This window comes from Balaenoptera physalus (assembly GCF_965194825.1).
Source record: "Balaenoptera physalus genome assembly, chromosome: 1".
In the NCBI taxonomy this organism is placed as follows: domain Eukaryota; kingdom Metazoa; phylum Chordata; class Mammalia; order Artiodactyla; family Balaenopteridae; genus Balaenoptera; species Balaenoptera physalus.
In genome coordinates this window covers 90,427,856-90,448,845 of record NC_138882.1, presented here as the reverse complement: position 1 = coordinate 90,448,845, position 20,990 = coordinate 90,427,856, and the positions used below count along the sequence as shown (strand labels likewise).

The 20,990-nt window shown below is 40.4% G+C and overlaps 1 protein-coding gene across 3 annotated transcripts in view; it reads left to right on the top strand.

Annotated features, from left to right (window-relative positions):
* PDE4DIP (phosphodiesterase 4D interacting protein) overlaps positions 1-20,990 on the top strand; it is a 216,511-nt gene that overhangs the window by 49,808 nt on the left and 145,713 nt on the right. For all 3 annotated transcript variants that reach the window (XM_082457572.1, XM_082457570.1, XM_082457569.1), the window contains exons 3-4: positions 309-454; positions 18,453-18,563. In XM_082457572.1, the coding sequence (XP_082313698.1) occupies positions 309-454; positions 18,453-18,563 (257 nt within the window). The remainder of the gene's footprint in view (positions 1-308; positions 455-18,452; positions 18,564-20,990) is intronic.

The following is a 20,990-nucleotide window of genomic DNA, read 5'->3' as shown; positions in this document are numbered from 1 at the left end:
ATCACATTCTCTAGGTCAAAGCAAGTCACTAAGCCAACCCAGATTCAAGGGGTAGAGAAATAAACCCCACTTCTTGATGGCAGGAGAAGGAACATCACATGACAAAGGCATGTGGACATAACCTAGGGTGCTGCGCTGGGGACCACTACTAATATGATCTACCACAGGCTACTGTATGTGAACTGCTTCTCTGTGGCCTAGAATTGGTTCTTTTTTTGCAGAAACCAAATTCTGCTGGAACATGCAGGTTGGGATGATCATAATGCCACTATTATATAAAATTTTCTGTTGTTCTGTTTCACTGGCAGCTTTTCTTAGTGACACCAAAGATCGAGGCCCTCCAGTGCAGTCACAGACCTGGAGAAGTGGTGAGAAGGTCCCCTTTGGGCATTCCTTGAGATCATTTGAAAGACCTCTTCAGGTGCGGACCCAGGCTCTTCGAGACTTTGAGAGGGTAAGTCACATGGGTGGATAATTGTTATCCCAGTTAGAAGGAGTATCAGGGGATAGTGGTGTCTTATAAAAATATGACCCATAGTTTAGCTTGGATTATGGGTATTCTTATCAAAATGTTGTCTCTTTCAATAGCATTTATCCCAATAAGCTTATGCACTGTTAACTATATGCTGAGCACTGTGGTTCATGGGCAATTGCCTGTACCACTATTTCTGCTTAACATTTTTACCCCTGGTTTAGTTCTCAGATAAATTTAGGAAGTTTAAATGGCACCCCGGGAATCTGTAGGTGGGCCATAGTGAGCCCAGGAGACCTAGTCAGTCGGCTGGCATTATATGCTCTGCTGCTGGCTTGGACCACTCTGGATATCTGGATACTGTCTGCAGCATGAGGTGGCTCAGCCACAGCCATTTGCTTCTCAACAAGAATCCGGCATTGTTGCTTGAAACTCCTGATTTAACTCTTGAAGTGCTCTGCCTCTTGATAGGTTTATCCTTAGATTTGGCCAAAAGCCAAATTACTGACAATGTAATACAGGCCCCCAGCTCCCTGTGCCCTGGTTTGATCCAAGGAAGTCTGCACAATAGAACCTATCTACTGGAACCTACCTACTGGAACCTATCTACGGCCTGGAAAGAGCACTCAGGATTTCTTACATCCCTGTGTGCTAAAAAAGGAAACAGCTCTTTGGTGCCCCCTGGGGGTTGCCCAGGAATCAGGACACACATGAATACTGTGTAAAAATGCGCTGAGATGTGTGGGTTTCTTTCATTCTTGAATTGACAGCTTTTGTTATATAAAATAAAAATTCCATTTTCAAAAGAAGGTTAATAAAGCAGTGTTGACATGCGTTTACCCTGTCTTCTTTCAATTTGTAAAGAGAAATGTTTCACTAGGACCTAATGTACATCCTACCAGACATTCCTGTGGACAAAGAATATGTTCCATATAATGTGTGCCTGAGAATTTAAACAGCCTACTCTTGGTTTTTGTGCTCAGAGTTGTCATGGATACTGTTTTTTAAAAAAAAAAAAGACAAAGAGTTTGCAGGAATATTAAGCAGTTTTGAAGACTAACCCTCTGAACAGCTGTGGTGCTGGTGGTAGGAGTGGGGGCAGCACCACCCAACCCCTTCCTCTGTTCCCCCTTTTGCATCTGCTGCAGTGCAGAAAGGGTGAGCAGAGCTGCGGCACTCCCCAAAGCTGTGACGGTGCTCTCTGAGAGGCAGTCTGCCTGCATGTTCCTTTTGGTGGAGAGGTGATTGGGATCATAGAAATGAAGGGTGTCACCTCCACTGCTCAGATGAATGCCCAGGTGCTGTGGGAGAGGGAAAATAATGGGCTGAGCTGGGTGATGAGCAGGGGTCAGCTGACTTTCAACTGTGGAGTCCTAAGTCTTTCTCTCTGAGCAATAAGGTCTAATATCGCTGTTTAGTCCTTACTCCTCGATGCTGGGAACCACGGACAGAAACCAAGGTAGGATGCAGAGAAAAGGCCAATAAGAGATATTTTACATGTCTCTCCCCTATGTGTCAAGCGATATATAAATAACAATGAGACTACAGCACATGCATTTGTCAGAATGGTCATTGTCAGTAAACCAAGCTGTGACCTGCTCACAGGTGTGTTCATTCTTACATCCATTCACCCATCCATCCATTCTGTAGACTTTGAATGATAGCACCTGCTGTATGAAGAATCTCCATGAAAGGATTTGAAAATTAGAGGAAACATTAGTTAGAAAAAAAAATGTAGGAGGGAGAGTGACACATTCCAGTGTCCCACCCTAAAAACTGGTAAAACACTAAATAACATGATATTTTCTCTAAAGTTTAAATCATGCATTCCTTGGGATGAAGGATGAGATCTGTACTCGGAAAGGGGAAAGGGACATATTAAAGGTTTGTGCCAGAGAAAGGTCGGCTCCTCCAGGGCATGAAGCAGATGTCAAAGAGATACAGGCCTGGGCTGGGCAGCCAGGAATCCATCTGTCTTAGTCCATTCAGGCTACTATAACTCAGACTGGGTAGCTTATAAACAACAGAAATTTATTTCTCACAGTGCTGGAGGCTGGAAGTCCAAGATCAGGGCACCAGCAGGGTTACCTTCTGGTGAAGGCCCTCTTACTGGTTCATAGCTGATGCCTTTTCACTATGTTCTCCCATGGCAGAAGGGGCTAGGGATCTCTCTGCAGCTTCTTTTATAAGACATGAAACCCAAAGGCCCATCTCCTAATACAGTACCATCATCTTTGAGGATTAGGATTTCAACATATGAATGGGGGCGAGGGGGACACATTCAGACCATGGTGGCATCCTTACTTCACTTATCCCTGCAACAAATACTTGATCACTTCAAATAAGATGCTATTCCTATCCTTAGTAATAGTCTATTGGGAAGTACAGACATTGCATTACTTACAATATAATGTGTCCTTATGGTAAAGATAAGGACAGTGTACTCTGAGATCTTGGGAGAGAATGTTTAATTTTATTAAAGGACAGAGAAGGGCCTCCTACAAGAGAACACCTCTCATGGGGCTGCACATTGAGTGAGGTCTTCAAAGTTGAGTTAGATTTTACCGGTTAGAGAAGGAGATTATAATATTCCAGACAAAGGGGAAATTTGGGTGAAAGGAAGAGAAGTATGTTCATGTATAGATCTGATAAGAGACTGGGCTAGAGGGATGCTATGGTCTGAATGTTTGTGTTCCCTGAAAATTCATATGTTGAGATACTAACCCCTAAAGGTGATGGCATTGGGAGGTGGGGCCTTTGGAAGGTGCTTAAGTCATGAGGGTGGAGCCCTCATGGATGAGATTAGTGCCTTATGAAAGAGGCTCCAGAGAGATTCCTAGCCCCTTCCACCATGGAGGATGCAAGAATTCTGTGACCCAGAAGAGAACCCTCACCTGACCAGGCTGGCACCATGATCTTTGACTTCCACCCTCCAGAACTGTGAGAAATAAACTTCAGTTGTTTATAAGCTACCCAGTCTGTGATATTTTCTTAAAGCAGCCTGAACAGACTTAGTCAAGGGAGGTAAGGAGGGAGACTTAGAACAAGGAAAGAAGTAATATTAAAGATACTTAATCAGTAAAAATTAATTGATCAGTTAATGTGATTTCTTCTGAAATATTTGTTGATGTAGGAAATTCTAGGGAAAAGAGGCTTTGATTCCAGAGTAAGTGATAATAGACTAAAAATGTAAATACTGGCACATTATGGAAAATACATCATTGGTCAATTAACAAGTGAAAGTGACAGCATCTTTCTTCACTATATTGGTGCAGGAGGAAGGGGCAAAGGGAACACAGCTTTGAAGATATAGTTTTCTTTCCTTTTCTTTTTTTGCATTCTGTATCCCTGACCAACAGTATGAGTGAGGCTAGAGAAGGATAGGCAGGGGGAAGGGGTCAGAAATAGTGACACAGATGAGCCTACTCAACTTTATACTGGTAGAAGTAAATTAATAGGTATTGTTCCCCATGATAAAAGAGTTTTGCTTAGTATGTATGCTTCATTTGTACTTTTTGAATGAGTGAATGATTTAATTAATTTTTAAACCTTGTCAGCTTTGTTTTAAAGGCGCTTCCCCCCGCCCCCCAAAGATACATTGATGGAGTGATCTCTATTCTTTCCAGAGCTATAGACTTGAGAAGTGGATTAAGTGCTTCTCATAAATTGCCTTATTTTGTCTTTATAAACCTGCATGAAACAAGCATCACTGTTCCTATTTTCAAGTGAGGGAACCAGAACTCATAGAGATTGTGACTTTTTCAGGATCATGGAGTTTAGGTACCATGATTACAAATCCTGACAGGTTGTTGGGTCATTTTACATAGTCATATGTCAAATGGCCATAGTCATATGTTGAGAAAATTCTTTCCTATATGTTTTCTCACTGATCACAGCACCCACCCCACCTCCAGCATCTCTGGGGTGAGCGAGACTAGAGCAGCACATAGATAACACTAGCTAGCGTGTGTTAATCACTTTCTGTGTGTCAAGTAGTGTGCTAAGTATGTGCAGTATCATCTCAATTAATGCTCATGGAAACCCTGTGAAGAAAGCATGATTATTACACCAGTTTATAAATCAGGAAATAAAGGCACAAAGAGTAACAAAGGAACTTACCAAGCATCTCATAATGTGCTGAGAATACTCGTCATTTTTGTGACCTAAAATAGTACTTTCTATGTTGGTGGTAATAAAAGTGCTGACTCATATAGGCCTGGAATCATGAGCTCCTCCTGTTTAGATGGGCACAGAGTGCAGTTCTATCTTCCCTAGGTAAACTGTAAATCCACTTTTATCTCCCAGTATTCTCCATCACATGCTTTCTATTCCATTAATTCTGAACTGCTTGCAATTCAAAGTTGTTTCATACTTCCAAGCCTTTGTTCTGGCTGTTCCCGCTGCCTAGAATAATTTTTCTCTTCTCTTCTTTACCTGGTTAAAGCCTACTCATCCTTCAAGTTTCAGTTCAGGTTCAGTTTTTTGTTTATTTGTTTTTCTTTTTAGGATGCCTCCGCTCATTCTCCAATCTCAAAATATATACCCAGACTCTAGGCAATTCAGAGGCGGAAAGCCTCTTGTTCACCTTTTTCTAGTCTCTAGAACCTAGCATAAATGCTGGTACATAGTAAGTGCTCAGTAGATGTTCATCAATTAAACTAAATTTGTTGAAAAGTGTTGAAGATTAGGTGTTATATTGGACTTATATTCCCCCTGGCTTCTACTTCAGTATTCACTGAGTGTATTCACAGTAAGTAAAATGATTCTAAAGAGGGTATTGGTATATTAATTAATTGGTTAGGATAGGAAACTGAGAAGTCAGGAAAAATACATTTATTTTTTGAAGTCTAATGCGCTATCCATTGTACTACAGAGCCAAGTGGGAAAAGTACACTTATTTTTAATGGTGAGTTTAAAGGGAGATAACTGTCTACCTAAACTGGGATCATAAAATTATAAATGTAAAGTAAGAGAAAGAAAGCAGAGACCTTTTGAAATATTTGACAGGATTTATTAAGAAGATCATAATAATAGCTAATAATAATATTTATTGAGTGTTTATTAAACACTAGGCACTTTTTAGACATTTAACACATTTTATTTCAGCTCTTTTTCAGTTCATTTTCCTAACTTATGAGATAGATATTAGATATTATATTACATCCATTATATGAGTGAAGAGACCAAGACTCAAAGAACTTGATGAAAGCTATTACAGGTATAAAGTGGCAGAGCCAAGATAATTCCAGGAGTCAAGGTTCTTGGGGGAATGAGAGGACCATTCAGAGAAGGAGAGGTTACATTAGTGCAATGTGTGCAATTTGGTTTTATGCAGAGAATCAAAATGGCAAATGCTATATATAGAAAAACCATGGAAAGGGTAGGGGTCTGTGGCTTTAAGGTCTAGAAGAGGCCTCCACTGCCCTCCCCTGTTTACACATTTTCTAATAATGCTGTCTTTCACATGAAAATGCCAACAAGACCAGCTGCAATGTTTGCTTAATTATAGTCTGAAGCTAGCTTTTCTGGGCAGTCTGAATCTAACCACAGTGAGTCAGCCTGTTGAGGCCCCACCCATCCTGGCACATTTTTCCACTTGGGTCTTGAAGTCTGGGGGAGTGGGGTGCGGGGAGTGAGTCCTAAAAGAGACTTTTCTACCTTTATGGAGATCTGAGTTATCACGGCCTGGGTTTCCTGTTCTAGTTTAGGTGAGTCTGGGTCATGTCACTTCTGCCTTTAGGTCCAGCCATTTCAAGTGCTTCTTGAGTTTCTCTTTAATTACAGCCTTGGAAAATGAAAGCTACTGGTGAAGTACATTTTCTTTCTTTCTTTTTTTTTTTGAAAATGGCATTTATGTTCCTCAAACCACAGTGCCCCAAGCATACTGGTTTTGGTTTCACTAGTGTCTTGAGACTTTCAAAAAGTTATTAGATGAGAAGGGAAGGGGAGATAAATCTGAAACTTTCAGCAATCATAAGGACAGGATTTTTTCTTTCTTGTTAAACATGACTTTTCAGAGGGATTCCACAGAACTTTGGCAACATTTTCATTCCTAAGCAACACTGCCAAAAATAGGCATCAAATCAATCACATTTTTCTTAAGAACTATGAATAAAAGGAATGAGTCTTGAGTGCTGTAGAGGATGCAGAGGTGTATATGAGTTACCATTCTCAGAGAGCATACACTCTGATTAGGGACATAAGAAATTTAAATTACACGAAATTTAATTTAAATAACATCTAAGGCACCAGTGGAAGAGATCACAAGATTAGAGTAATTGCCAATCAAATGTATGTCTTTAAAACCTAGATGTTAGGACAAAACATTTTTTCTAATTTGTATTCATACGTATAGGTAAACTTTACAAAGTTATAAATATTGGCTCACATTTGGTTACACAATTAACAAAGTAACTTTATCAAAAAGAATGAAATTACAAAAATTGAACAACCCTGAAAGTTCTGGAAGGTATGGTTACCAACACAGAAAAGAGCAATCACTTCCACAGAGAAAATGGCACTTGAATGAGAATAATCCTTCTTATTTTTTGTTGTCTCCTCTCTGTGTCCTCATTAGAACTTGTTGTCTTCTCCTCTTCACTGTATGAAGAGAAGCTCTGTCTTTCTTCCTATGGACTTGAGGAATTTCCATTCCAATGATAAAATTTTAAAATAACAAAAATAATGATACCAATTAATATTTATTGAGTACTACATTGTGCAGACCTCTGTGAATGCACCTGACTTGCATTATCTTATTCAGTTCTGAAAACAGTCTTTTGAGGTTGGTACAACCATTATTTTCATTTGTACAGGGAGGGACACTGAAGCTAGGAAAAGACTAGTGATTGCTAGAAAGTGCTAGAACTGGGATTTTAACAGAAGTGTACCGATTCCAGAACCTGAACTCTTAGCCACAATTTCATTATGCCACTCTATGTACAGCTGCTCCCCTTATTCATTTGTTTGTTCATCTACTCAGTATATGGGTACAATCTATGTGCCAGGCCTGTTCTAGCTTTTACGTGCACAGTGATCAAGTATGAAAAGGTGTGTGTTGAAGGATGAATGTCTCAGTGTTTTTATACTAATAAAATATTAGAAACAATCTATTACTCATCAAGGCAAGGATTGATTATTTCAGCCATGGTACACATACAACAGAGCATCACAGAACAATGTACTGACTTGGAAGGATGTCTGTAATAATAATAACAAATTTAAGATTAAACAGCAGAACAACAACAACAATTTGAATATTACATAAAATAAGATCTCTTTAAAAAAATTTTATTTTTACACAATTTTTAAAGGTTACTTTCCATTTCCATTATTAAAAATACTGGCTATTTGTTATACAGCACATCCTTGAGCCTATCTTACACCCAACAGTTTGTACCTTCACTCCCCCACCCCTATACTGCCCCTCCCTCCCCACTGGTAACCACTAGTTTGTTCCCTATGTCTGTGAGTCTGCTTCTTTTATGTTATATTCACTAGTTTGTTGTATTTTTTAGATTCCACATATAAGCGATATCATAGTATTTATAAGATCTCATTTCTGAGGGAGAAAAACTAGAAATGTCTGGAAGGATATACACCAAAATATTTAAAGTGATTAGGTCTGGGTGATAGGATTAGCCATGATTTTTACCTTCTTTATAACTTTTTGTATTATCTGAATTTTTAATAATGTGCATTCCTTTTATTTATCTAATCATTCAACAAATATTTCTAAAGTGCTTAGTGTATACAACATAATGTCTTAAGCACTGCACATACAATAATGGATAGGCAAACATGGTTCCTGCCCTCATGGAGTTTACAGATTAGCCAATTACAACAGAATGTAATCATTACAATGCTGTGGAGGCACTCAGGAGGGGCCCTTACCCAGACTTTAGGGTCAGATGGGCTTCCTCTAGTAGGTAATATCTAATTCAAATCCGTACAGGCTAGTTGGAGATAGTGAAGTCAGAGCTGAATGGAAATTGAAGAGGAATGACTTTCCAGGCTGACACTGCTACCCGTGAAAAGTCCTAGAGGCAACAGAGAGCAAGTTCAGCAACAGGAGGCTTTTTGTCATGGCTGGAGCACTAGAGTATAGAATGGGGTTCAAGCTGGTTTTATCTCCCCCTACCACCTGCTACTCTCGGTCAAAGCCTTATTGTTACTACCATGGTTATTCATGGTATCACTGTGAACTCAGCTCTTATGCCTAGACAAAGTCCTAATTGTGCCTATGAAATCACCTTCTTTCCTAGAGAAGGATGGAGAAAGAATTAATGAAAATCTAGAAAAATAGGTGAGGCCATAAATTGACACGTTCCCTTCTGAATACTAAAAGCTCAGCAAATAATCTTCCTGGGTCGAACCAGTTGTGAACAAACAACACCAAGTCCTGCTCTTGTTGGTCGGGCCAAACTGTAGGAGAATCTAGTTTGGAGCCTAGGAATCCTTGGGAGCTCCCAGCATCAGTGCAGCTCAACTGTTGTTTTGCCATGGAACTCATTTAACTGTCTCTGACAATGCTATTTCTGGCTGGGCCATTTATTTTTGGTGACCAGGGAAGTTGTTATTTGTTTTGTTTTGTTTTTATATAGTTCGTAGTGCTCCAGTATGATGATGACAACACCCTGTTATTCCAGGGTCACTGGGGGTGGTGTGGGTGTGTATCTATGGTGGGGGAAGGCAGCAGGAACATCACTGGAACCCCTGCCATTTATCTATATAATGATGCTGCCTAAGACAGGGTTTATTTATTGACCTGATGTAATAGCTCTGTTGTTAGCTGTCTTGCCATCAGGCCACTTATTTCAAGAAAAGGCTGTGTAGAGGATGGGTATCAGTATGCTTCTGAGTTGAAGGGGAAAAAATTGAATGATATTGTTAATATTTTAGCATTTAAAAGACTGAAACGTCAGGGATTATGTTGAAATTTCAGAAACAGAGTTTCAGAAGAAAGATTTGTTTATTGTGCAACCCAAAAGAAGAAAAGCCAGATGTTTGTAGAGTTCTCAGTCTGCTTTCTGAGGCAGGCATCAACAACTGACTTCTGGAACACTGGACACAAACCCTGTGTGGAAGTGAAAGGGTTGATGAGTGGAAGACCAAGTTGATTGACTTCGATTGACATTTTCCTTATTAGAATGTTCGGCAGAAGTTATGCATATTCTTCAGGGCAGCCTAATGAGTATGTTTTTCCTGTCAAAATATAGGGTGGATCATGTTTTCTTTCTGTTTTATTTAAGGATTGTAACAAAACTTTAACTTTTGATAGAACATAGTAATCCATGAGTATTTAATGTTGAGGGCCACTTAAAGTATACTTTATCTAGCCTTTATGTTAGGGCCCCATAATCTAAGTAGGAGTAATATACATTTAGAAATGGTCAGCTCTAAACCATTTGCTTTTAACGGAATTGAATTGAATTGAACTTGAATTGAATCTTTATCATAAAAAAATCCTTTGTAAAAGGCAAAGGACTGGACATGTTACTTCTCCCAGCTTTGGTTTCTTTCTTCTTTTTTAAATAACAGCTTTTGTGAAATGTAATTTACATACCATAAAATTCACCCTTTTAAAGTGTACAATTCCATGTTTTTTGTATATTCAATGAGTTGTGCAACAATTACCACTATCTAGTTCCAGGACATTTTCATCACCACCCAAAACCCCATCACACCCATTAGTAGTCATTTCCTGTTCCCTCTTCCCCCAGGCCCTGGAAACCACTCATCTAATTTCCCTATGGATTTGTCTAGTCTGAAAATTTCATATAAATAGAATCATGTAATATATGACTTTTTGTGCCTGGCTTATTTCACATTATATAATGTTTTCAAGGTTCATTCGTGTTGTAGCATGTGTCAGTACTTCATTCCTTTTTATGACTGAGTAGTATTCCATTATATGGATATGCTAAACTCTGTGTATTCAATCTTCTGTTTTTGGATATTTGGGATGTTTCTGCTTTTTGACTATGCGAATGATGCTTCTGTTTTGTGTGGACATATGTATCACTTCTCTTGGGTGTATACCTAGGAGTGGAATTGCTAGGTCATATAGTAACCCTATGTTTAATCTTTTGAGGACTAGCTTTGGTTTAGTCACCTTGAAAATGGAGAAAACTATGTTTTATATAGGTTCAGGTGGTCAGATCCTCTGAAGTCACAAGCAATATTATTTATAATGAAGGATACTTTTTGAAAAGATGCAGGGACCTGAGGTAGAAATGGAAGTACCTTATTAGTCACAGGGGAATCCTAGGTTCACAGGGGTCATCTAGGGTCATGATTAAGGCCCTGATGAGTATGAAATATGGGTCAGACTGCTGGAAGCTGTAGTCTGTGCTCCTCCACTTTCTAGCTAAGCAAATCGGCTAACTTCCTGATGTCTTACTTTCCTGGAGTATAAAATGGGGATAATAATATCCAATCCACTTACTTCACAGTGTTGTAATGAAGATAAAATGAAATAATACATATATGGAAGTGCTTTGTATATTGTCAAATCCTATACAAGTGATTGTTGTTGTGAAGACAGTGTCATTATATCTAATTAATTTTGTAATACAAGTCAAAGTCATTCAAAACAGCCAGTAATTAAACTTCTGTATTTCTCCATCTTAGATTTTACCAGAAAAGCATCGGGACTCCCAGACACATAGATGTATTACAAATAAAATATTTATATGTGAAACAAACCATCCTCCTCCTTCTCCTTGCCCCATCCCTTCGTGTCTATCCCTGCCGTCTAATCCAAAACAAGTAGGGTTCCTGGGTGCTAAAGAGTGGGAAGCACTCTCCAGCCATTGGTGTGACTTTCCCACAGGTCTGTTTTGAAAATGTAACAGTTAGCAAAGCCTGTTGAGGGTCATCCTTAGGTCCCCAGTCGTTGTTGCTGCTTTTGTCTTGGAATATCATATCCTTTACGCTCACTTATCTCCTCTTCCTCTTCCTGCGCAAGGCAACCAGAGCACTCAGTCTGAACAGGTAGACCCCCACTACCTTTTAGGGCTCTACCATAAGAGAGCTGGTGAGGTGCTCTGAGATCTTTCAAAAAGTGACAGCTCGCTCATTGGTGCTGCCTTTGGTAATATTGTTTCTATGAGAAAATATGTTTCAAACATAGAATCTCAGGATGGCTAAAGACCTTAAAAGTTCTCCAGAACTAACTCCTAGTGGATGTGTGAAGATTCTTAACAATATCCCTGACAAGTGGTTCTTTAGTTTCAGTTGATTCCTTTTTGTGGCAGGAAATTTACTATCTCTCATAATGTAAGTGCTAAGTAAATATTTGATGTATGAATGTATGGATGGAGTGTGGCAGTAAGTTCATTACATCCAACTCTACTAGAGAATTTATTCTTATATTTAATTGAAAGCTGCCTTCCTGTAATTCCTAGTTTCATCCCATTTAAAATAGTTTTTTTAAAATAATAAACTATTTCACAGACAAGAACATACAAAGAACAATAAAACACTTGTCCATGTATCCAATATCTAAATTTTTTTTTAAAGATTTTTTTGATTTGGACCATTTTTTTAAAGTCCTTATTGAATTTGTTACAATATTGCTTCTGTTTTATGTTTTTTTGGTTTTTTGGCCACAAGGCATGTGGGATCTTAGCTCTCTGACCAGGAATTGAACCCACAGCTCCTGCATTGGAAGGCGAAGTCTTAACCACTGGACGGCCAGGGAAGTCCCCCCAATATCTAAATTTTAACAAATATTATTTTCTCTCTATTTGCCTCATATTGAAAAATAAAAGTTCACATTACAGATGCAATTGCAACACTCTTAATAGCCTACCCCAATCTGACCTCCTGACTCCTTTCCTACAGTTAATTACTATTAAGTATTTTTCCGAAACTCACACAATTAGAAAATAGCAGAGCTGAGTTTTGAACCCAGATCTCCTTGGTTCAAAAGCTATTGCCCTTTCCACAATTCTGTGCTATCCCACCTAGATAAATATGTATAATAGTGATAATATTTATTGCCAATTTGTAAGTGGATAGTAAAATGTCAAGGGTTGCTTAAAACACTATTCTCCTGTTCCTCTGCTTACCATATTAAGTTATTTAAGAATATTTTTATTTTCATGAAATGTAAAATTATGAATTATCACAGATATCAAATTAGTGGAGTTAAGTTGCAAAAGTTTCATTATATTTGAAAAGAATGTGTCAATTAAGATGATTAATCATTTTTAGTGGAGTGGAACTGTATTTTTAGGAGAAGGATTGGTAAGAGATTAATATGTTTTCAAGCATTTCCATTGTAAGAACTATCTGGGGAGTCTGAATATGATTAAGCAAATTGAGGCTGGTTTTTTTAAAGGCTGACTTGACAATCGGTTATGTTAATGGGGCATGACATACAACAGCTGGGTTGTAATCTCCTACTATTGTTGGCATTGATTGAGTTCTTATTAAAGTCTTATTTCCAGTCTGGACTAATACATTAAGAAGCGGTGGGAAGAAGAAATTAAGGAAGGAGTAGGGGAGAACTGTTAACGTTTGGAAAAAATATTTTCAGAGAAGAGTAAAGATTTTCTATACACTACATTAAAAAGGAAGAACAAAGATAGAAGCACTGCCCCTTGCTCAAGAACCTGCAGTGTTTATTTCCTAAGCAGTGCAGAGCTTATCCAAAACTCTGAGAGGCCCTGATTTAGGAGGTCTAGTGAGCAACCCAGGTGTGTGTGGTTCTGTTTGCTAAAGCTACAAAACACAAACAAGTAAAACAAAACATAAGCAATAAGCAAATAAAGTAAGTAGTAAGTAGTTCCTCACCCTTTGTTCAAACTGAGAACCAGGATCTGCTAAAGGAACAAACTCAGGCTCCTCATCCTGACTTTCAAGATCTTTCTAAAATGGTTCTTCACTTCCTGTCCTCTCTGTTCACCCACTACAGGACAGCATGTGCCCTTTGTTTCAGTCCACTTGGTCCTCTGCACCTTTGCTTATGTTCTACCTGCCTAGATTGCCTTGTATTCTCCCTCCAGCCTATACAAACTTGATTCATCCTTTAAGGAGAGCAAAAATGTCACTTCTCTCTGGAACCTTCTCTGGTAGCCTCTCTTTCCTAATTTCTATAGTTTTTACTATTTGTACAGTTCATACTGCCCTTTGATTGTTATTTATCATATATTATTCCCCATTTATTCAGAACTCTTGTACATAGTTCAGATTCTGCATTGTGCATTAAAATTAGTCTGTTAGAAGAATTAATTTTACTTATAAAATTACCTTTAGATATGCTCTGCCTCCTACAAGATCTGCATAATCTTGTATACAGATTGAATTCTATTAGGATTAAATCCAATGAAGTCAAAGTCAGCAGGTTAGTTATTCATCCATTCTTTTATTAAATATTTTTTTGAGCACCTACTATGTGCCAGGCACCATTCTGGGTACAGGTGATATAGCAGTGAACAAAAGAGGCCCATATCCTGGCTTTCTCATGGAGTTCACATGCTAGTAGGGAGAGACAGACAAGAAACAAAATAAATAAGTAAATATAATATTTTAGAAGATGATAGTGCTATGGGATTAAAAAAAACAATGAAGGGAGACATGGAGAGCTGGGGTGAGGCATAGGGTGAGTTACAGTTTTAAATAGGGTGGTCACCTCATAGAGAAAGTGACATTTGATCAGAGACTTGAAGAGGGGGAGGAAGAGAATGCAGATAACTAAAGAAAGAGCATACTATTCAGAAGGATCAATAAGCTGAAAGGCCTTGAGGAGGGAGGGTGCTTGGTGTTTTTGAGAAACAGCAAAGAGAAACAGTGTGGCTGGGGCAGAGTACGTAGGGGAAGAGTAGTAGGAAAAATGTAGAAGAGAGGGTAGGGGAGAGGCTCCAGATTATGCAGGGCCTTGGGACTTATGGGCTAACAAAATGACTGACTTAGCCTTTCACTCTCAATTAGATGGGAAGCCACTGGGGGTTTCCAGCAGAGGAGCAATCTGACATTTTGTATCCCTCATAGAGATATGACTGCCGCACTAAGAATCGACTATAGGGGAGCAAGAGTGGGAGTGGGGAGACCAGTTAAGGGGCTATTCAAATAACTCAGAGGAGAGATCACAGTATCTTGGGCCAGAGTGGCAAAGGTACGAGTGGCAGTGGTGGTAGATAGCTTCTCTATATGTGTTGAAAATAGAAATCTTGATAGACGGATTTACAGACAGATGAGATGATATGCATGAGAAAGAAGGGTCAAGAATAATTCGAAAGTTTTGGCCCAAACAACTGCAAATATTGGTGGTTACAAACTGAAATGGGGTCCAAAGAGGAAGGAACATATGTGCTGGGAAAAATTAAGAATTCAGTTTTATATATCACGAGTATGAACTGTCTATATTCAAGTAGAGATTTCTACTAGGAAGTTAGGTGTAGATTGGAGTTCAGGAGAAAAGTCAAGATGGGCATATAAACTTAGAAATTTAAGTGAACAAAACATTATTTTTCTAGTCACCATTCTAGCAGATGTAGTTTCTTTGGAACCATTAAAACAAACTTTTCTATATCATTGGAAAGTTATGAGAATAATATTGGGTTGGCCAAAAAGTTTGTTTGGGTTTTTTCGTAAGATCTTAGCTGAACGAACTTTTTGGCCAACCTAACATAAGCAAGCTAGCCCATATTTAACAGATCAAATCAGCAAAAAATGAAATATATATGCAATAATTATCTATTCATTAATTTAACAAATATTTAGGGAGTGCGTCCTAAATATTCTGCAATGAGAATACAAAGACACAAAATATGCCTTGCCAGCCCTCAAAACACTCTAGTCTGATTGAGGTGATTGTATACTGCACAGTGGGAAGAATTAACTGGAGAGGTCTTCTTGGCAATTGTGGGAGCTGAAGGAATATAGAGAGACATATAAGTCATTGACCCTTGGGCAGCTTACAGACTAGTTGGAGAGGTAGGCACATGAAAAAGTTAAAAGCTCTAAAATGTGTAAATAACCCTGCAGGACAACAGAAAAGCAGTACCATGAGGCAGCATATGAGCACTTGCCAAACGTTAGTATTTGCCTTAGGAGCTCAAGAGGAAAAAGTTTTTCCAGTCTGGCGTAGCAGGGAAAGCTTTGTTTGGGTGGAATTCAAACTTGAGAAAGTGTCTTGAAAGAAGAGGCAGGGTATCTTGAGAGGGTGTGATTTTTTTTTCTTTTATACTAACAGTGATGAGATGCCTGTGAAGGAGTTTTAAGTAAGGGAGATGACAGGATAAGATTTGAGTTTTGAAAATAATGTTTTTTAAATAATGGAGTTTTTTAGCTTTAATTAGGAGAAGAACTAGCTGGATGAGTTCTGGCAGACATGATAGACACTGTTGCAAAAGTTTTTGCCATGAGGTTTGTCGTGAGAATGGCACATTCAAGTTGAACTATTTAGCAAAGAGCTGGATATGTAGGGCTAGATCTTGGGTGAGACAACTCAGTTGGAGGTTTGGGGACTGTTTGGGAGGCAAAAGTCAAAGCCCTAAAAGTGGATAAACTCTCTAAGGGAGAAAGTGTGAAGAGAAAAAAATCAGAAGGCTAATGACTAATTATCATTTAAGTAGTAGCTTTAAAGAGCCAGGAAAAAAAGAAAAAAAAAGAAAAAAAACAACACAGAGAAGAGGCTAGAGAGATGATAGGAAAAGAACAAGGGATCACAGGGCATAAGAGAAAATAGGCTTAATGTGAAGAAAGAAATATATAGGTTGGATAAGAACACCTGCATTCATATGCAATTTTACTTTCCATAAAGCTTCTATTAAATTATCGTACATGATGAAAGAATCCAAGTAGACATCAAAAGCATGATTAAACACTAATCTAGAATCTGGCGCCTGGTTCCCCCCTGTGCAAAATGGAGGTAATAATAACCAGGTTATTCCTCTAGGAGCTTAGACCAGGAAAGGGCCTTAAAATCACCGTTTCCAACCACTTCATTTTATAAATGAGGACAGTTAGGCCTCTGGAGATGTGTACTCCCAAAGTCATACGGCTATTTAGTAACACAGCTGGGACCAGAAAAGGATCTTCTTGAGTCTTATCTTAGACTTTTCTCTTCCTCACTGTCTCTAACTAAGCCTAGGTGAAATTCATTTATTCTAAGAGCACAGATTTAATGAAATTAGCTAAATGCATTTTAAATGTGTGCACTTTTTAAAAATGAAGAATATATTGTCTTAAGTTACCAGTGGTTTAGGTAAGAAATGTGTTGCCTACTTATAATCCAGCTCTAGTTGAGAGAATGCTCAGTTCTAATTATGCCCTCCTGAGGCCACTTTATTCACTCAAATTTTTTCTGTCTTTCAAGGCAAAGTGCAAGTGCAACTCCTTGTCGAAGCTTTCTTTCTCTCACCATCCCAACGAGAATGAATCACTCTTTCTTCTGGGTTCCCACAGATTCAGTATTTTTCAAACTTTAGGACAAAACTTATTAGTGGGTCATGGAATCAATTCAGTGGGTCACTCCCAAAAAGAGAAATGGAATAGGAAATATCAGAGTGCATCCTACATAGTGACGGTTAACATTACTTTGGGGAACTTTTACTTCAGTTGTGTGTGTGTGTGCATGCACTGGATTGCAGTGTGAAATGTAAAATGTTTGAATGACACAGGCCTGGAGGATTATAGTGTAAAACATATGCACCTACATCTCTATGGCCACCTGTCTCTTGGAGGGCTGGGACTGTCTTCATCTTTGTATTCCTCATGCCCAACATACTACCTGCTGTGTACAAAAAGGGAGGTTGATTGGAATTATTATGAAGAGTGAAGAAAGAATTAGAAGGATGAAGAGCAGGTAGGTTGGGGAGGAACCTTATACTTGAATTAAGTATAAAGTTTTTGTTTCCTTTACTTTGGATGTTAATATTAGTTTTGTTTTCAAGCTAGTGTTACTGCAACCAAGAACTCGTGTTTGGTATCTGTGCTGTGGGGTTGTCTCCCAGTCACCTTCAGTGTCCCGTGTGGTGTGGTATAAATAATACTTCCTGCTAATGTTGCAGCTGTCATTCAAGGATCTTAAATTGCTTTAGGAGCAGGATCTGGTAATGAGTGCCTAGCTCCACTTGGCAGGTGCCGGAGTTAAGAACTAGTGACTGGGTAAAATCTCTGGGCTCCAGCCTGACGCCTCCCTCCATCACCTCCCACCCTCTTTTCGCCCTCATCCCTTAGAGGGAGGAACCTTTGACCCTGCCTCTTGGAGCTTGTGTAACTGGTAAACAGATTTTGCAAAGATTCCACTGAACTAGAAGATTGGCCCTTTCTTTGGAGGTGGCTCAGGTGTGTATGGGGGGAGGGGCATGGTAATAAAGGCTATTTCTTTAACTGCCTCAGGGCTTGAAAGGTCCAGGGAGAAAAACTGGGAAGGAACTGATGAGAGGTGAGCTTCTGGATCATCCAAGGAAATTAGAAACCCCCCTGATTAGTCGTTCTTTAAGATTTGCACCTGACAGAAGGGGGATATCTGATACGTGGTCACCATTTTGTGGGCCATTCTGTGTCCTTGCAACCCAACCATCACCTTGAATTATTCCCATTCCCCACTTCCTGGAAGCTTCTGAGGGTCAGCCCCCTCTCTTTTCTGAGAAACTGTTAACTGCCTACAGTTGGGCCTGAGAGGCTGAGGGAGGGTGAGAGCCGAGTCCTAGCTTGGAGTCGGGTTACACCACTTGTGTCTGAGTTCACGCAGCATGTTCCTCTGTCAGGGATTCCGCAAATATCTCCCGAGGTAAAAAAGGAAGGCGCGCTGCGCTCCAGCACCCAGAGCAGCGAGCCCAGGCCCAAGTGCGGGAGGGAGCGCCAGCCGTCAGGGCCATGTCGCCGTAGCCTCGCAGCGTCGCCGCCGGCTCGCTTCATGCCGCGGTGCAGCTGCACCACGTTCCTGGGCTGAGGGGGCGACTGGGCGTGTGCTCCTCCCCATGGGTTGCCCGCCATGTCTAATGGATATCGCACTCTGTCCCAGCACCTCAATGACCTGAAGAAGGAGAACTTCAGCCTCAAGCTGCGCATCTACTTCCTGGAGGAGCGCATGCAGCAGAAGTATGAGGCCAGCAGGGAGGACATCTACAAGAGGGTGAGTGCGGGGGCCTGCGGCTCGGGGTGGGGGGGCGGGCACGGGCTGGTGGTGGACACATCCAGATCCCGAGCTCTTCCTAGCTGGTGCTGTGCGAATCAGTGGGGTAGGCGGGTTCCGGGCCCGGTCTGGTCACCTTAACGCCAGTGTGACCTTGGACAAGCCCATTTCACCTCATCTGTGCCTGTTTCCTACTTTCCTACTCTGTAAAGAGAGCGAGCTGGATTAAATCAGAGGCTCTCGAACTCTGGTTTGGAACTGTGTAGAACAATCACCTTGGGGGGCTGGTTTAAAGTGTCGATTACTGCCTTATCCCCAGGGATTCTGATTTAGTAAGGGAGGGGGAGCTTAGACATCTGCATTTTTAAACAAGCCCCAGAGGTGACTGAAGCTGGTAGTTTTCAAGTCACACGCTCTGCTTAGAGAAGGGACCTTTCTAGTTCTGGCACTTGGGGGCAGGGAATGATGCCATGGGGAACAGGGCAGGGGCTGAGGACATTTCTGTTCCTTGAGAAATTCGTGTTTGTTTTTGAAGATGATTATGCAGATGAGCTCTTAGGACAGGGTCTTAGGCATTTTCATCTTTAGGAATAGTTCACCTTAGAATGAAGAAAGGGTATTGATGGAATGAACAGCCGTTGGCCTTGGGTGGGGTGGGAGAGGGCGGCTTCCCTGAAAGGGAGGGCTGTCTTGATTGATGGGGGAGTGGGGTTGGGAAGGAAGACGGAGGGGACTGGCTGAGTTGAGGGTGAGATGAGACAGCACCTTGGTTAAGAGGACATTAGGCTATGGTTTACAAGGATTAAGCTTCCTAACTGGTTGCCACAATGTTGGTTTCCTTAGCTTTCTTAGTGTCTGGGCTAGTAGGACCTGAAGTGGCCTGAGCGACCTGGAGCTGGTGGCCTCTGACTTTATCAGTTTTTAAATCTCCAGCTGTTTGCACCAGAGGACTATACCAATATTATCATTATCTATGTGCGCCCTGTCCTGTCGAGAAGGAGTTTGGGAAGCATTACAGGCTGCTAGATAATACTTTAGATCAGAGGAATAACTGATGTCTCTGAGACCCAAACCACTGTTTGGTAAATTCAACTAAGATGAACAGCTAAATCTGAGGGATTTAACCTTATTTTCTGACTTTCCTGGATTTCCATGTTTTAACCTGAATTTTCCTGAAATTGATCCAGACTCATCTTTTGTCTTTTATGTGACTATATAGTGAATGTGCCTCAATGGAGCTGCCAGGGGTCGAGGAGGATATTGCCAAGTGAGGGTTGGTAACTCAGGGAGAGGGAGAAGGGGAGCGCGAGTGCAGTATTTACCTCGGAGTAGGAATAGTGAATGAATTTGTTCACTGTGCAGAGGGAGGGACATTTTCCCATTAACTGTCTCCAAAGCAAGGCAGAAGAAAGGGGCAATTTCTTAGATAATTTGAGGGAAAGGATTTTTTTAGCTTGAATCAAATGACCGCTTGAGTCAGTTGGTCTCACCCTCTGCTCTGCACTGGCTAAGGGGACACTCTGGGTGGGTGTGAGGGGGCACCGTTGCTGTCCTGGAGAAGTGTGACTGAGAGGATTATAGGAGCTGCACCGGGGTATGGTGGGGGTAAGTGGGCCACAGGACATTGTCACATGCAGAGGTGACAACCCTTTGTAAGACTCCCGTATTGCCACTAGTCCCACTCAGGAAGTAGAAACGGCCCTGTCTCTTCCTGGTCTAAGAGCAGAGTAGTCAGGCAGCTACAGGCATCCTATAATATGGGGAATCTCAAACTACTGTGTCCCCTCCTTTCCCTTCTCACCATACCTTTGTTCCATTTGCCTGTCACATTACTCATCCCCTTTGGCTGTGATTATTTGGGAAGCACCAACAGCTTAGGTTAAAATGCCCTTATTTGGGAAGCAGAACACATAAAGCCATTATCAATCATTAACATCACAGTTGAAGTTAGTTTATCACACTATGTAGTGATGAGGGATTGATAGAAATCAGGGCAGTTGCATTTTGATGGAAGGACGAGGGATTAGAAAACCACAGATCAGGAGCCTTGGACAATCGGAGACCTGGGCGAGTTACTTAGCGTCTCTGAGCCTGTTCCAGTCCCTGTAGAACTGGCATTAAGAATAATGCACAGCACCACAGGCCCTGAAAATTATTTGTTGAGAGTATGAATAAATAGCAGCCCTAAAGATTAAATAAGAAGACATAATCAAAGCACTTTGTAAACTTCATAGCATCCTACATGTACGAGAGGGTAGTAGTTGTATGCCTACTAGTAGTAATAGTTATTATGATATTTAAAAATGAGGAAGCAATTTGGTTCCTTTAATCTCACCCTCAGACATTCCCATGAATGTGTTTTACGTTCATCCATGTTAGTCCCTTTGTGACTCCACAAGGTTAGGACAATTAATTAGCAGCCATGTT